We start from the raw sequence: 14982 nt of genomic DNA, 5'->3' as shown, positions 1-14982 counted from the left end.
TTTTCCTACAAAAGAACTATAGTCTATCCTTGCTTCCTCTAGAGACTAAAAGCTTTTCATGAAGTACATAACAAAACTGGGGAAGTTAGAACTACTATTTGATCACACTAATATGGAAAGAGCTGATGACTTCATAGAAAATACAGGAAGAACAAACAAGCCAAAGGATAAACAAGACATACAAAGCTGCAATACCAGGGACAGTTACCAAGACACAAATTCCCATTAATTAAAATAATTGAAAGCTTTCAGAGAGAGATAGGTTTTCAAAAGTGTGTGTGTGTGCGTGTGCGTGCGTGTATATCTAACTAAGCTTGTGAGCAAGAAATTAAAACAAAAGTAAAATGGTAACATCATGTGTATTAAAAAAAAAAAAAGAGAGAATACAACTAAAAATTCAAGATGGCTCTGCATTGTGTCACTCATGGACCTTCCTAATGGCAGAAGGCAGCTGGACATGTCTCCCTTTGGAGCAAGTCAACAGTACCCCTAAAATCAAACAGAAGAATGCAAGATGGCCGTTGCCAATATAGGAGCAAAGGAACAAACAATAGTCTTAAACACTGGTAGCATAAGGTAGAGTGCAAATTATATATATATATGAATGATTTGGTCCAAACCAATTCTAATGCAATCTAATGCAAAAATCATAGAATATCAGGGTTGGAAGGGACCTCAGGAGGTCATCTAGTCCAACCCCTTGCTCAAAGCAGGACCCATCCCCAGACAAATTTTTACCTCTGTTCCCTAAATAGAACCCCTCAAGGATTGAACTCACCATGCTGGGTTTAGCAGGCCAATGCTCAAACCAGAGCCATCCCTTCCCCCCCCAGCATGATGTCTACTTGGAAAGTAGGTCATAAAAACATTGGTTGATATCCTGGCTGCAATTAAGCCAATGGCAAGACTCATATTGACTTTAAAGGGGCCTTGATATCACTCACTATTCCTGCACAGTAATTTCTTTGATTATTTTTGTGTCCTGAAGCAAAAATCGTGAACCATCAGATTCTAAAAAGTGAAGTTAAAATGTGAGTATTTGTAATACTGACACAGACAAATATGTACCTATAATAATCCCAATAACTACTGAAATAAATCAACATAAAAATTCCAGAAACAAAAAAAAAGTAGCTTAACACTTGAACTACCTCCTGAAGGATGCCGCTGAAGGGCTCTGGTGCATATGAAGAGGAAATCCTTTCTAGGGCCTAACTGCACTATGAAAGTGACTTGTGCTAAAGCACAGCTATTTAACATGACTGGAGGTAGGAAAAAAGGAAACGATCGTCCTGCCTGGGGGGGGACTGGATCAAACAGCGCTAAAATTAAGTTGAGACCTATGGACTGGAAGGGCTGAAGTGAGCATCATCCTTCCCCCACTAAGCTGAGCACAAAATACCAGTCTAAGTAAGGCGCCTGACTTTGCCAGACTGAAAAGTCCCATGAAAGACCTCCATCAGCATAGTCAGTGGGGAACAGACTAGCCAACAGGAGTTCTGCCCCCACAAGATTTTTGGGAACTAGAAGGTCCCACACAAGTTTTGACCACTCATCCTTCAAAGTAAGTGGAAACGGACCAGCCCAAGTGAGCTTTTCCCACCCTCAACCAGATGAGAGCATGGATCAGCTTCAGCACAGCTCCGCCTTCCTTCCCCCACACAAGAGGGGCCCTGTATCAAAGAAGAAGTGGCCTTGATGAGGTCTGCTCCAGTTTCCCCCCAGCCCACCTCCGAGATAAATAGGAGAATGGATCCGTCCTGGGGAGCTCTGCTCCATCACCACCCCACTGGGATGAGAGGCAAATGGACCACCCAGAAAACGTCTACACCCACCCCACTGCCTCCAAGGAGAGAGAAAAATGGACAGGCCCAAATGAGCTCTGCTGCTCCACACCCACCCCACCATGCGGGAGAACAGACCAGAGCAGCCAGCGTCACCTCCACATGCTACTGGGCTGGAAGTTCCATGCCCTCCCCCTCCCTAGAGAATGGGCCAGCCCAGGCCACCTCTGCTCCACCTCCCACTCCCCATCCTGAGAGGAAAATGGGCCAGCCCAGGCCACCTCTGCTCCACCTCCCACTCCCCATCCTGAGAGGAAAATGGGCCAGCCCAGGCCACCTCTGCTCCACCTCCCACTCCCCATCCTGAGAGGAAAATGGACCAGCCCAGGCCACCTCTGCTCCACCTCCCACTCCCCATCCTGAGAGGAAAATGGGCCAGCCCAGGCCACCTCTGCTCCACCTCCCACTCCCCATCCTGAGAGGAAAATGGACCAGTCCAGGCCACCTCTGCTCCACCTCCCACTCCCCAGCCTGAGAGGAAAATGGACCGACCCAGGCGAGCGCCGCTCCACAAACCGCCCCCCCCCCCACTCTCGGACGGGAAGAGGTGAATGGAGCGGCCCGCCAAGCTCTACCTAGTCCCCTCCCTAGGGTGAGAACAAAATGCACAGACCCAGACGAATCTATCCCTGCCCCTCGAAAGAAGAATGGGCCGGCCCGACGGGTGGGAGGAACAGTCCTGTGCCTCCCGCTTCAATCCCCAGTTACCCCTATGAGGCTGGATAGGGACGGCGCCCCCGACCCCTCTAGCCCACAGCTTGCGCCAGCGCGCGCTCACCTCCAGCCTCGCCCCCCAGACACGGGCCCACTACCTCTTACCCGCCGGCCCCGCTCTCGGCCTGGTCCCCCGCCCCTTGAACTCACCATGGTCTCAAGCCTGGTAACCGCCGTCTCCATGTTGAATAGTTGACATTCCTCAGGCAACGGCGGAGCTATAGCCACCCCCTCTTTCACAGGCTTGGAAAGCCGGGGGTCGCCATTGGGCAGCTGTCACTCACTGATTAATTGGGATTGGCCCGCTGCTGACACAGACCCGCGCCCATTGGGCGGGGAAGGACGTAAACCCTGCTTATGACACGGATGCGGCCGTTGGTTGGGAGAAAAACTGCACCATGTGATTGGTTAGGAAAGGAGAGCCGCGAATTATGACTGGCTGAGAGTGAATTCCAATTGTGATTGGTTGATATTGGAGCTCTACTAGCTAATTGGGTAAAAGGGTTACCCCTGTTTTCTGATTGGTGTATTGCAGGGGGCGGGGAACTATGCCTCTTTTTCGTTTACCTTGTCCACTGCTCTGTTATTGGCTTCTCCCCTCCCACTTTTTAATCTGATTGGTCTTTTGTAAAACAAACACTCTGGCAAACTGATTGGTTAAGGTGAAACCCTTCCAACCAATCGTGAGGCATCTTTCCTTCGTGTGGCGCAGGATGTGCTTATAGCAGATGAGAGCTATGCTGGCATTGGTTCTTCTCCCCTCCCCCTCCTTATCATGTACACTCTTGGCGTCGACTGGCTGGACCTGAATTCGCTGTAACCAATCAGAGCTTGGATAGCTTAGGGCGGGTGTCGGGCTCCGTGGGAGGCAGAAGAGAGCGGGGCTGCGATTGGCTTAGGGTGGTTGGTGTAGCGATTTTTGAATTGCAGGGAGGGTGCTGGGACCGATGAGCAGGTAAGTAAGTGAAGGAGGGGGCGAGCTGACGGGTCACCCCTCCCCCACCCAGGGGGCATAGAGGGGCGGGGGTGGGCAGTGAAGGGGGTCAGAGCCCAGGAGTTCTGGGGAGGGGGCCTGTGGGGGAAGCGTGAGGGCGCTGGGCGGCTCCCAGAGTAGGGGGACCAGATGTCCCGTTGGGGCTTTTTTTTCATATGGGCTCCTATTACCCCCCACCCCCGCCCCGATTTTTCATACTTGCTGTCTGGTCACCCTAGCCCAGAGTGCTGCGTGCCCGGCTGGGCTGGTGGATATCCTGCCGCGGGGAGGCAGTGCAGTCTGGGGACCTACTTATCTGTGTTATCTACCGTTTCAGGGCCCCGGGGGGCTAGGTGCTGGGCACATGCACAGGGGAACTGCAGAGTTATGAACTGACCAGTCAACCACACGCCTCATTTGGAACCAGAAATACACAATCAGGCATCAGCCCAGAGACACCTTCCTCCCCCCCCCCCCCCCAAAAGCAGCAAATATGGGCCCCTGCTGTGCTAAATGTAAACTACTAAAAAATAAAGGGAAAGCAGCTTTTTTCTTCCTGCATACTAAAGTTTCAAAGCTGTATTAAGTCAACAATCAGCTTTAAACATTTGAAAGAACCACCATAACATTTTGTTCAGAGTTATGAACAACCTCCATTCCCGAGGTGTTCATAGCTTTGAGGTGCTACTATACAGAGTAAGGCATGGAGCTTGCCTCTAACTAGGCAAGATGGACAAAAGGTGGGAGAAAAGAAGGATTTTATTTCCATTTTACAGCTGGAAAAACTGAACCCGGTGTAAGCACCAGTCTGGCATCTTAACCACAATAAAATTCTTCTCTAACTTGAAGCTGAGAGGAGAATGGCTGCCATGTGAATAGAGTCACACTAGTTGTAATAATAGCCATGTTACTGTGGGACCTCTTGCTACAAAGGGTCCCAAATTCCTTTGCAGATCCCCATGCATACACTAGACCAGAGGTGGGCAAACTTTTTGGCCTGAGGGCCACATCAGGGTTCCAAAACTGTATGGATGCCAGGTAAGGAAGGCTGTGCCTCCCCAAACAGCCTGGCCCCTGCCCCCTATCCACCCCCTCCCACTTCCTGCCCCCTGACTACCCCCCTCAGAACTGCTGACCCATCCAACTCCCCCGCTCCTTGTCCCCTGACCACCCCTATGTCTAATAGGCTGCAATATTTTGATAGCTCCAGAGTTGCTCATTTAGAACATCATAAGAAACTGTACTCCGCTCTCTCATAACCTTTATGTGCAGTGTAATTGTAGACATGTCAGTCCCAAATACAGAAGATGGTCCATTAAAAGTTATGACCTCACCCACCTTGTCTCTCTAAGAATCTTTACAAAAATTCAAACTAAAAGCATTCACTTGCCATGGCTAGCAGAAGCCAGGTAATCCTATTAGAGAACCTGTGCCTAAATTATCTTATTTTAAAACAATTAAACTAAAAATATTAACATGTATGTTTTTTGGATGGAGGTGGGCTTTGCCTTCAGGGCACCAGTTCAAATAAGAGTGCCTATCAGTAGTGATTGGCAGTTCAACAAACAGCCATCAGGTGGGAATGGCTATGTATAATGAGTTGATAGGTCTCAATCTGGTTTTCAGTAGAGAGGTATCCATGTTACAAAACCATCACCACAACTGGCACAATTAGGGACCTCTTGTTGGCATTCTCAGTAGAGAAAAGGAAGATTGAATAAGCCAAGGAGAATATACATCTTTCAAAACAGGCCTGTGCCATGGAGGACAAAGAGGTCACTCTCTTGGCACCCATGGTGCAAGCGGTGCATTTTACATAGGTCCTGGATATATTATATTTCCATATCTTGTGCAGAATTATATGATTTCCTCTACCAAATCTATGATTTGCCCCCTCTTCCCAATATTCTTTGTAAAAAATTTGATGGCATGGGATGGTTTAAAATGGGGGAGTTTAAAATGTCAGTTTCAACATCATTCTATCAGCTGTCTTAACATGTACAAACTCTCTCCAGGTGATCACAGAAATACTTTAAAGGAGGTAATAATTAATGTTTCTAAGCATTACTTCTGTTCAAACAAGACAATTCCAAATATCTTGAAGTGGGATTATTGACATGCATCCCTCATCTTTTCCAACTTCTTGCGGCAGCTCTGCTTTTTAATAAAAGCAGGATTATTCATAGATTCTAGGACTGGAAGGGACCTCAAGAGATCATCAACTCCAGTCCCCTGCCCTCATGGCAGGACCAAATACTGTCTAGACCATCCCTGATAGATATTTATCTAACCTACTCTTAAATCTCTCCAGAGATGGAGATTCCACAACCTCCCTAGGCAATTTATTCCAGTGTTAAACCACCCTGACAGTTAGAAACTTTTTCGTAATGTCCAACCTAAACCTCCCTTGCTGCAGTTTAAGCCCATTGCTTCTTGTTCTATCCTTAGAGGCTAAGATGAACAAGTTTTCTTCCTCCTCCTTATGACACCCTTTTAGATACCTGAAAACTGCTATCATGTCCCCTCTCAGTCTTCTCTTTTCCAAACTAAACAAACCCAATTCTTTCAGCCTTCCTTCATAGGTCATGTTCTCTAGACCTTTAATCATTCCGGTTGCTCTTCTCTGGACCCCCTCCAATTTCTCCACATCTTTCTTGAAATGCGGTGCCCATTATAAACTCTTTTAGAGTGATTGAACTGCTCTTGAACTTGGCTCCCTAGAAATAATGGCAAAGTACAAGCAACGCCGGCGGAAGCTGCGGGCCCGAGCAAAACTTCTAATGAACAAGAAGGGAGATGTCACTAAACTGCAGTGCTTGAATCCTCTCCCTCAAAGGTAAGCTCACATTACATTTAGTTTTCTCATTAACCCAATTCATAGGTCCATTGCTAGTTCCAAAGAGTACACTGAATCACGGAAATTGGAGATGGAGGAGACTTGTTGAGTCCCATCTACTTCATGGCCTGGCTGCTGCAAAATTGTTCCCTCTTGTACATCTTCCAGTGTCCTTCCTATCAAATCTAATTTTAAATGCGTCAGGAAATGGGGCTTGGAAATGAGTTATCACAAAATCTCAGTAATTGGAGCCTGAAGAAACCTGTTGGAAAGATCTTATTCCTTTGCCAGGGCAGGAATGTTCCCTACAGTGTAACACAAATTTTCCTATCATCCCCTTCCCTTGCACTGATGTTTACTCAAAACTCACCTGTTATATTGACACTTCTAAATGACCAACTGATTGACCATTGTTACGTTTGGATGGTTAAAACGATTTATTTACTTGTAAAGTTAAATTTGAAATTTTCTTTCACAGGTTATTGGATGGTCTTCCTCCAAATCTCCCCCACAGCCAAAGTAGTATTTTCTCAGTCTGGCCATTAGTCCTCCCCAGTGTAAAGGATGCAGTAAGGCCCTTGGCAATGACAGCATCATCTTTGTACTGGTGGTGCCAGAACAGTGTTGCACAGGTATGTTTTCTAAATCTCTATTTCTGTCTGAGATTACCATAGTGCTCTGTGCATGTGTACTGCACCTAACTCCAAAATTAAGGTGAAAGTTCAATTGTAGTTATTGGAGAATCTCTGTCTAGTGAAAGGTTTGGAAGGAATTATTAAGGTTCAAGTGTGGGGTATCTGCTGGGGGAATAGGTGTGGTAAAAATGCCCAAAATTAAGGTGACATTGAGATTGCATGTGAAGTTGGAGACTTGAATGCAATATTTGGAGGATTTCCAATGACATAGGACCCAGTTTACAGCTCTTAATAGCCTAGGAGATGTTAGTGCATGCCGCTTTTGGGTCAGACAAAAAACATACTATAGAGTTCAGAGTTAAAATTTGAAACCTTATTGAGCATCTGCAGGACAACACCTTTCCAAATAAATGTGGTCCATCCTGCGGTTCCTCATGGTCTACCAGTTTGCAGCCACTTGTAACATTCAAAATTAGCAAATTATAAGATGAGCTCTTATGAATGTAGCAGGTCTGCTTTTCTGGTGTACTCTGACCAAAGGATGGGAAAGGAAAAAAATGACAGCAGATTTGAAATGGCCTGTCCATGTTCTTTCATGCCTCTGAATACAATCAGAAGAGTTTTCACTGACTTTCAATGCGATCTGTGCTCCCAAGCCCCTTAGGTACTTTTGAAATTTCACCCATTGTGTTTAACTCTGAAAATAGTCCTCTGGTTTCTTTGTGATGCTTAGAGTTTTGAAGTCATCAAAGACACCATATTTCCTTCACGACTCTACCTGCGGCAACTGAACATGCTGAAGCAACACGTGGAAAAGCTGGAAATTGAATTTTCCAGACTACAAGGAGTGATCCAGGTCAGTCACATGTTAGTCCCATTAGCAGTGTGATTTTTCTCATATTTGCTAAGCTGGTGGTTTTCAATCTGGGGGTCCACAGACTATTCCTAAGATTTCTAACGGGGTTTGCATCTCCATTCAAAACTTTTTAGGGGTCCACAAAAAGGTTTAATAACACTGGCCTAAGCATTTAAAGATCTGTGGTCAGTGATGGAGATTAAAAGTGTTTGTGCTATGTGTATGCTACTGAAGAGACACCATTATCTTGAAATCCAGTCAATTAGATAAATACTGTATTAAAAGTAGTTTTCAGGTTCTACGTGTGTCCCTGAATCTCTCTGTCAGTGTTTGTGGCTTTACAACCAAACTTTCTTATTCTTCAAAGATGTCTTTTCTCTCCCCTACTACTGTGTGAAAGACCTGCTCAAACAGGTTCAATAAGGCCCTGATCTGGCAATGGGACTCTGTGTGCCAAATTGATTCTACACACAGCAAAGCATTGTTAAATGCACAAAGTACACAAACTGGAAAAAATAGAGTAATGTTTTGCTCCATCTCTCCATCTTCCAATGGCTGAAGATGGTGTTTGTGACAATGGTAGGTAAAATATTTTTAGAAATAAATAATTATTTTTTAAAGACCTTCACTGTGCTTTGGCTATAATGGCTGTTAGTAACTTTCCATAGTAAAAGATGCTTTTGAAATGAAAGCTGCAGCCTTGTAACTTGCTCTATGCAGAGACCACTATGTCTATATAGAGCCGCCCCCAAATTTAGGGGGCTACATGCAGATTCAGGGAACTGGTGAAATGGAAGAAGTTGCAGGAGTGGGGTCTGAATCACTGGTTGACCTTTTCTGCCTTTTTAAAAATTCTCCAGCCTATAACATTCCCTGACGACAGAGGAACTATTATTATTATGGCCTAAATATTTCCCCCCGATGATGTTTAGTAGCATATAATTGGGTCACACACTATATATAAACAAAAGTAGGGAATGCTCTCTAAGTTTTGAGGATCCAATGAATTTAGACAATGAAGCTTGTGCCCTCAAGTCACAGCAGTGCTTTTGAAAATCCCACCCCTAATATGGAATAGAATTGCTAGAGAAATGTATAAATTCAGGTTTGGAAATTATACGGCCTGTATAAATATCTTGCATTTCGTTAGCTCAGTGGATCTCAAAATTATTTGATTGGGCCTCCCTTATTTGTAGTCATTTACCCTCCCCCTCACCCCAAAGTACATATACTGCCACCCAGCTCTGCAGGCGGAACAGAGAGCAGTGGCTGGGTGCCCAGCTCTGAGGCACAATAGCAGCAGCCTTAGTACCCTTACTTCTGTGCTGCTGCTGCCACCCTGGGGCTGACAGCCAGAGCCCTGCCCCACTAGTGAGGGACTGGGGTTTGTGGGGGCTGAGCCCGGGCTGCCTCCTGGTGAGATATTGAGCAGGGGGGAAAGAGACCCCGGGTGGCAGTGCTCCGGCTGTCACCTTTATCCCCACCTCCTGGGTGTGCACGGCCCTTCTGCACAAGCCCCAGCCACCTGGGGCTGACTGGCAGAGCTCTTCAAAAAAAGAAAAGCACACTGAGTTGAGAACCACTGCTTTAGCTCCTTTCATTGCAAATCACTTCATGTTTCCTATGCATACAGCATCACTGAAATGCTGCCACTCTCAGGCTGGGAGGCAGCAGTTAGCCAGCTTGATGATCACACCAATAGGCACAATCATGCATGATCATCCACTGGATCAATGGAAGTTATGAACTCCATTCCCTAAACATTCCTATTCTTTAAACAGTTAATTTAATGTTCTTTATTTTGTCTTTTTTTTTTTTCTCCTCAGATGAGTGGGACTGTTGTTAGTTCCTCAGAAAACTCTCCTTCCCAAAGATGTAATAAACCATTACTAGCTGTTCCTGTCTGTGCACAAATCGGTTTGGCAGACCCAGTATCCCTGCCTTCTGCAGGAATGCTGCAACCTGCATCTGCTCCTCCACCTCCACCACCTCCTCTTCCTCCACCACCACCACCACCTGCACCTTTACCACTCAAAAGGGGCAACAGCACAAAAGCACTTCAGGTAGGGAGTAATAGAATTATTGTATTTCTTCAGTTGGTCTTTGATGGATTTTGGTATGAAGTGAGGGAAACGTGTCTTATGAGAGCCACACAATTTGCTGATTTTACCCTTCGTTCCCACTTCCTCTTGTTTTCAGGCTACATCAGTAAAAGATGGGCCCGTACAAATAACTCTCAAGGATCTCCTGAATGTGAAACTAAAGAAGACCCAGAAGTACACAGAAACAGACCAGGTAAACCAAAGGCCATGTATAACTGGATAGTGCTGTTCTGGGGCAAATCCTGCCTGCTAGCAAAACAATGTCTTCCACTGTGCATTGGCAGGAGCCTCATGCAGCAGTTGTAGAACCCCTATATACTGGGTAGCCTGGCTCCATAGGGGCTCTGTGGACACTGGGGATCTGAGTGCAGGATTAATGGTTCTGCTGAGCAGATACACAACCTTTTCTCCCCTCAAGTCTGGAGTAGTATCTGTGAAGCAACTCCTTTGCTTGGGTGTGAGGAAAGATTGCTCTCAGGGCGTAGTCCATTTGGTTGGACTGTGCACTATACCCAGGATTTGTGTCTTGAAGTTCTGTTCTAACAAAAATAATTCCTGGTTTCCCAGGACCATATCAGAAATGGTTGCCACTAATGGCTAGGGCCCATGAAAAACACATTACGGACCGTGAAATCTGGTCTTTTGTTTGCTTTTACCCTATACTATACAGATTTCACATGGGAGACCAGTGTTCAAATTGGAAGTCTTAACCCAAAAGAGAGTTGCAGTGGGGTCACAAGATTATTTTAGGGGGGTTGTGGTATTGCCAGCCTTACTTTTGTGCTGCCTTTAGAGCTAGGCAGCCAGAGCGAAGTGGCTGTTGGCCAGGTGCCCAGCTCTGAAGGCAGTGCTCTGCCAGCAGCAGCGCAGAAGCAAGGGTGGCAATACCATACCATGCCACTCTTACTTCTGCGCTGCAACTGGTGGCGGCTCTGCCTTCAGAGCTGGGCTCCCGGCCAGCAGCCACTGCTCTCCAGCTGCCCAGCGCAGAAGTAAAGGTAGCAGAACCGCAACCCCCCCTACAATAACCTTACAACCTCCCCCACACACACTCCTTTTTGGGTCAGGACCCTTACAATTACAACACTGTGAAATTTCAGATTTAAATAGCTGAAATCATGACATTTATGATTTTTTTAAATCCGATGACCATAAAATTGACCAAAATGGACTGTGAATTTGGTAGGGCCCTACTAATGGCTAAATAAACAAACATTTGCTATATCAAGAAATCTATATAGTTCAGTGTACAGCTGTAGATCCAATGAAATCAGTGGGGGTTAGGTGCCTAAATACCTTTGAGAATCTGTGTTGTAGAGACTAGAATCATATTCCTGATCTTTCCTGGCTTCTGCAAAACTTCTCTTGTTCTCATTTAGAGCCATGCATTGAATTCTTCAGGCCACATTTTTAACCAAGGCTAGTGCCTGTACTCTGGTTAGCTGAAAAATTGCATTTGACAGTTCAACTCGCAAACATTCTCCTAAAAATAAACTTACGAACCACCTATTATTCCTGCCTCAAGGAATATTCCTTTGATCTTTTCCATCTCATGTGTATGATGTTGTTTTAAATAATTTATTCATTCATATTCTTAACTACTCTATTCTTTTGCTTATGTTGCCCTTTATAGTTCTAGACAACACATTTTGGGGTAATGATGATAAATCCAATTAATAAAGTAGTTCAGTGAATACATTACGACAGATTTTAGATTTCAACTAATCACAGTTAGCAGATCTATATAAACCTTCAGTGTGCGCTGCAAACATTGGACGAAATCCATCTCTTATGTAGAGTTCATTCAGAAACTTCAGTGGGCTCACACCAAAGTTGAATTTGGGCTCATCGACTGATTAATCCTATCTCCAAATCCGCAGTAAGATATGAGAGTAAACATTGTTATCCTAACTTTGCAGATGGGGAATTTGAGGCAGAGAGGTTAAGTGACTTGCCCCAGGGCCACAGAGAGAGCCAGGGTCAATGCGTGGTGTGTTCCTTTTTAGTTTAGGGTAATAGCATCCAGCATTCCTGTAGCTTTCTGAATTTTAACCATATATGGATATTTTTCCTTGTACAATGTGTGCACAGGAGTCTTCTATAAAATGGCTATTTTTGTCTATGGTACATTAAATCTTAATGAGGCAAAACAGCTGATGAGCCATAGTGCACTAAAAACATGCAGGGTATAAATATTAAATAGATTGTATGTTTTGTGGAGGCTTTTAAAAAGTATTTTTGATAACATTTTTCTTTTTTAATTTTAGGCAGGATCACCAGTGAAGAAGCACAGGGCATTAATTACAGTCTCAGATTTACAAAGCATTAATCTGAGACCTAAACCCAACCTCCTACCAGCTCCCATTACAAACCTCCTAATGTAAGGAACTTTCTACATTATTTGATGTCAAACAGGGAAAAGATGGTATATGTTCAGAATAATAATCAGCATTGATAGTACTTCAAAAATGTTAGTTTAAACATTTTGTTGTTTTTTATCAGCACTCCCAGCAAAAATCAAATAGACCTTAGAAAACATCTTAAGAAAGTCAATATTCAGAGGTAACTTTCTTTCTGTTTTCTTTTGTTTTTTAACTAATCAGAAATTTAAGAATAATGGTCCTTACCATTTTTATGATCTCTTCAGGAGTCCTGGTGGAACTCCATTAACTAACAAAGAGAACATGGAAACTGGCACAGGATTGACTCCAATAATGACACAGGCACTGAGGCGCAAATTTCAGGTAAGACTTTGTGTTTAAGTCAGTTTCTTGTTGCATAAAGTTTGGTTGGAGTTTTAAAAGCCCATTATAAGATATTGTTCCAAAATGTCATCTAGCTATATAGCTTGGCATTGGGATGTGAACGCTCTTGGTGCCTCATGCAGCTGAGCCCATAATTACTACTACTCATCATAACAACAAGGAGTCCGGTGGTACCTTAAAGACTAAAAGATTTATTTGGGCATAAGCTTTCATAGGTAAAAAGCCTCCTTTTTTTACTCACAAAAGCTTATGCCCAAATAAATGTGTTAGTCTTTAAGGTGCCACTGGACTCCTTGTTGTTTTTGTGGATACAGACTAACACGGCTACACCCTGATACTTACTACTCATAATAGTGACACTTATCTCTAATAAAATTTTTCCCCCATAGATCTTAGTGGTTTATAAAGGAGGGTCATTATTCCCATTTTACAGATGAGAAAACAGCCATAGAAAGGTGATGTGATTTGACCAAGATCAGCCAGGAGGTCATGAGCAGAGCTGGGAGTAGAAGTCTTGTCTCCTGATACCCAGTCTACTGCCTCATGCTACCTACCACTTAGTTAATGTATGTTCAGTACTTTGAGAATGTAAAGAATGCTAGAAGTGCTAAATATTATTTGTAGCATACAAAATAAACTTGAATCTTGGAATTTAATTCAAAGCATAATCAAGTGCTCAAAATAGATGCACAGCAGGTGGGATTCTTCATCAACGTGGCCTCTGCATCCGCCTATGTGTGGGGAACACCCTTGCAGAGTCTCCCCCTGTGTTCCCTTCTCCCTTAGAGTTCTTTTCTCAGAGGATTTTAAAATTTAGGAGGAGGAGCTGAGGTGATAGGGGTTGGATGGCACTTCTATAACTTTGATTGCAAACATTTGGGGCTCACGTAAGGTGGGGCTTATTTAAGGTGCTGCTTTCCAGATCACTCTGAGGCTCAGTGGTTGCAGGAGTACACCCCACAAGTGGGAATATGCAGAGGTTCTCAAAGACTATGACTATCGTGGTGGTAGCAGCTTTTTGAGCACCAAAAAACAATAAGCTAAAAATAAGACTTCTGCTGACACTGGAAAGAAACTGAGGATTAAAAATGTTATACATGTTAGGAATCCTCTTGGACTAGGTGTTCACTTACACTTAGGATGCGATGAATAAGAATTACCCACTAGTAAGTATGTAATTGTTACTGAAATCTAAATTCTAACTTGGTTCTTATTTTAACAGATGGCTCACCCAAAGACTCCCTCTCCAGCTCGGTTACATACTGCAAGCAGCTTTGATGAACAGAACTAGATCTGTGCTGCAAAATTTTTATGTCAGATGAGGGTCAGGTAGCTACTTGTCTAACCCCAATTTTATATCACTAAGGGGTAAAGAATTTGTTTTTTTAAGTAAGTTTAGCCCACATAAAAAGTGCCATTTTGATGGTCCTCAAGAGGGAAGTCTTCTGTCCACAGAAGGTACAGCCATCCGCAGAATGTCCTAATGTGTCTCAGTCTTCACACTGGGGTACCTCTTCAAATGATGAGAAGAGAATGAAGTCTCTTTGGTCCATTGGAACATTGACTTCTTCTGAAACTTCCAAAAGTGTTATGTTTTTGTGATATAGATGCATATGTACAAGGAAGTAATTTAAATTTAATGTTGTTTGTCTTACTTTTTTTAAAGATGACTTTGGCAATATTTGTAATGTTAGAGGAAAAAAATTCAAAAGAGGAATGTAACAAATAGGTTTGCAAAACTTTTTATAAATAATTGTTATGTGGCTCAATAAGAAAGTATTATTACAGTTTTCCAGCATGTACCATTTTGGTTTGTGTTTACATTAACATACCCGATTTGAGACAACACTGTTTAGTGTTTAGAGCCAGGGGACTGGAAGTAAGGAACTCGTAAGTTCCTGGCTCTCCCACTGACTTGCTATGTGACCTTGGGCATGGTCACTAAATGTGTCTCAGTTTCCCCATCTGCAAAATTTGGCTTATAATACTGACCTCATAGGAAGGTTGCGATAATTAACTAATAATATTAATGAAGTGCTTCAAAATGGAAAGCTCAGAGGTCCTAACTGGTGTTTTAGGAATGGAATGAACATGCTTGGTTCCTAAACAAATATATAGTTACTATAAGCCACCTTAAACTCCTACTGCCAATATCCAGTCTTGTTTACTCTAATTATTACATGTTTACACTGCATGTTTTCCACCACTGATTACACATTTCCTATTGTATTAACTTGAAACTAAACCACAAAAATAG

The 14982-nt window shown here is 43.8% G+C and overlaps 2 protein-coding genes across 6 annotated transcripts in view; one reads left to right on the top strand and one right to left on the bottom strand.

Annotated features, from left to right (window-relative positions):
* The window catches only part of SKA2 (spindle and kinetochore associated complex subunit 2), a 21331-nt gene extending 18377 nt beyond the window's left edge, over positions 1-2954 (bottom strand). The window contains exon 1 of one of the 2 annotated variants that reach the window (XM_044994003.1): positions 2709-2954. In XM_044994003.1, the coding sequence (XP_044849938.1) occupies positions 2709-2741 (33 nt within the window). In that variant the 5' untranslated portion in view covers positions 2742-2954. The remainder of the gene's footprint in view (positions 1-2708) is intronic. The other variant, XM_044994001.1, reaches the window with a different exon arrangement.
* PRR11 (proline rich 11) lies at positions 2308-14982 on the top strand. 4 transcript variants are annotated; one of them, XM_044993997.1, is made up of 11 exons: positions 3387-3513; positions 4485-4569; positions 6253-6367; positions 6846-6999; positions 7736-7858; positions 9685-9921; positions 10058-10153; positions 12228-12340; positions 12463-12522; positions 12608-12704; positions 13948-14982. In XM_044993997.1, the coding sequence occupies exons 2-11, from the start codon at positions 4563-4565 to the stop codon at positions 14014-14016; spliced, it is 1071 nt and encodes a 356-aa protein (XP_044849932.1). In that variant the 5' UTR covers positions 3387-3513; positions 4485-4562; the 3' UTR covers positions 14017-14982. The 4 variants fall into 4 exon arrangements, with proteins under 4 accessions (XP_044849935.1, XP_044849933.1, XP_044849932.1 ...); XM_044994000.1 differs by lacking the exons at positions 3387-3513; positions 4485-4569 and adding an exon at positions 2308-2436; XM_044993998.1 differs by lacking the exon at positions 4485-4569 and having other exon boundaries at positions 3369-3513.

This window comes from Mauremys mutica, chromosome 19 (genome assembly GCF_020497125.1).
Source record: "Mauremys mutica isolate MM-2020 ecotype Southern chromosome 19, ASM2049712v1, whole genome shotgun sequence".
Taxonomy (NCBI): Eukaryota; Metazoa; Chordata; order Testudines; family Geoemydidae; genus Mauremys; species Mauremys mutica.
The sequence above is the reverse complement of the archived record's forward strand: the minus strand, read 5'-3'. Positions and strand labels throughout refer to the sequence as shown.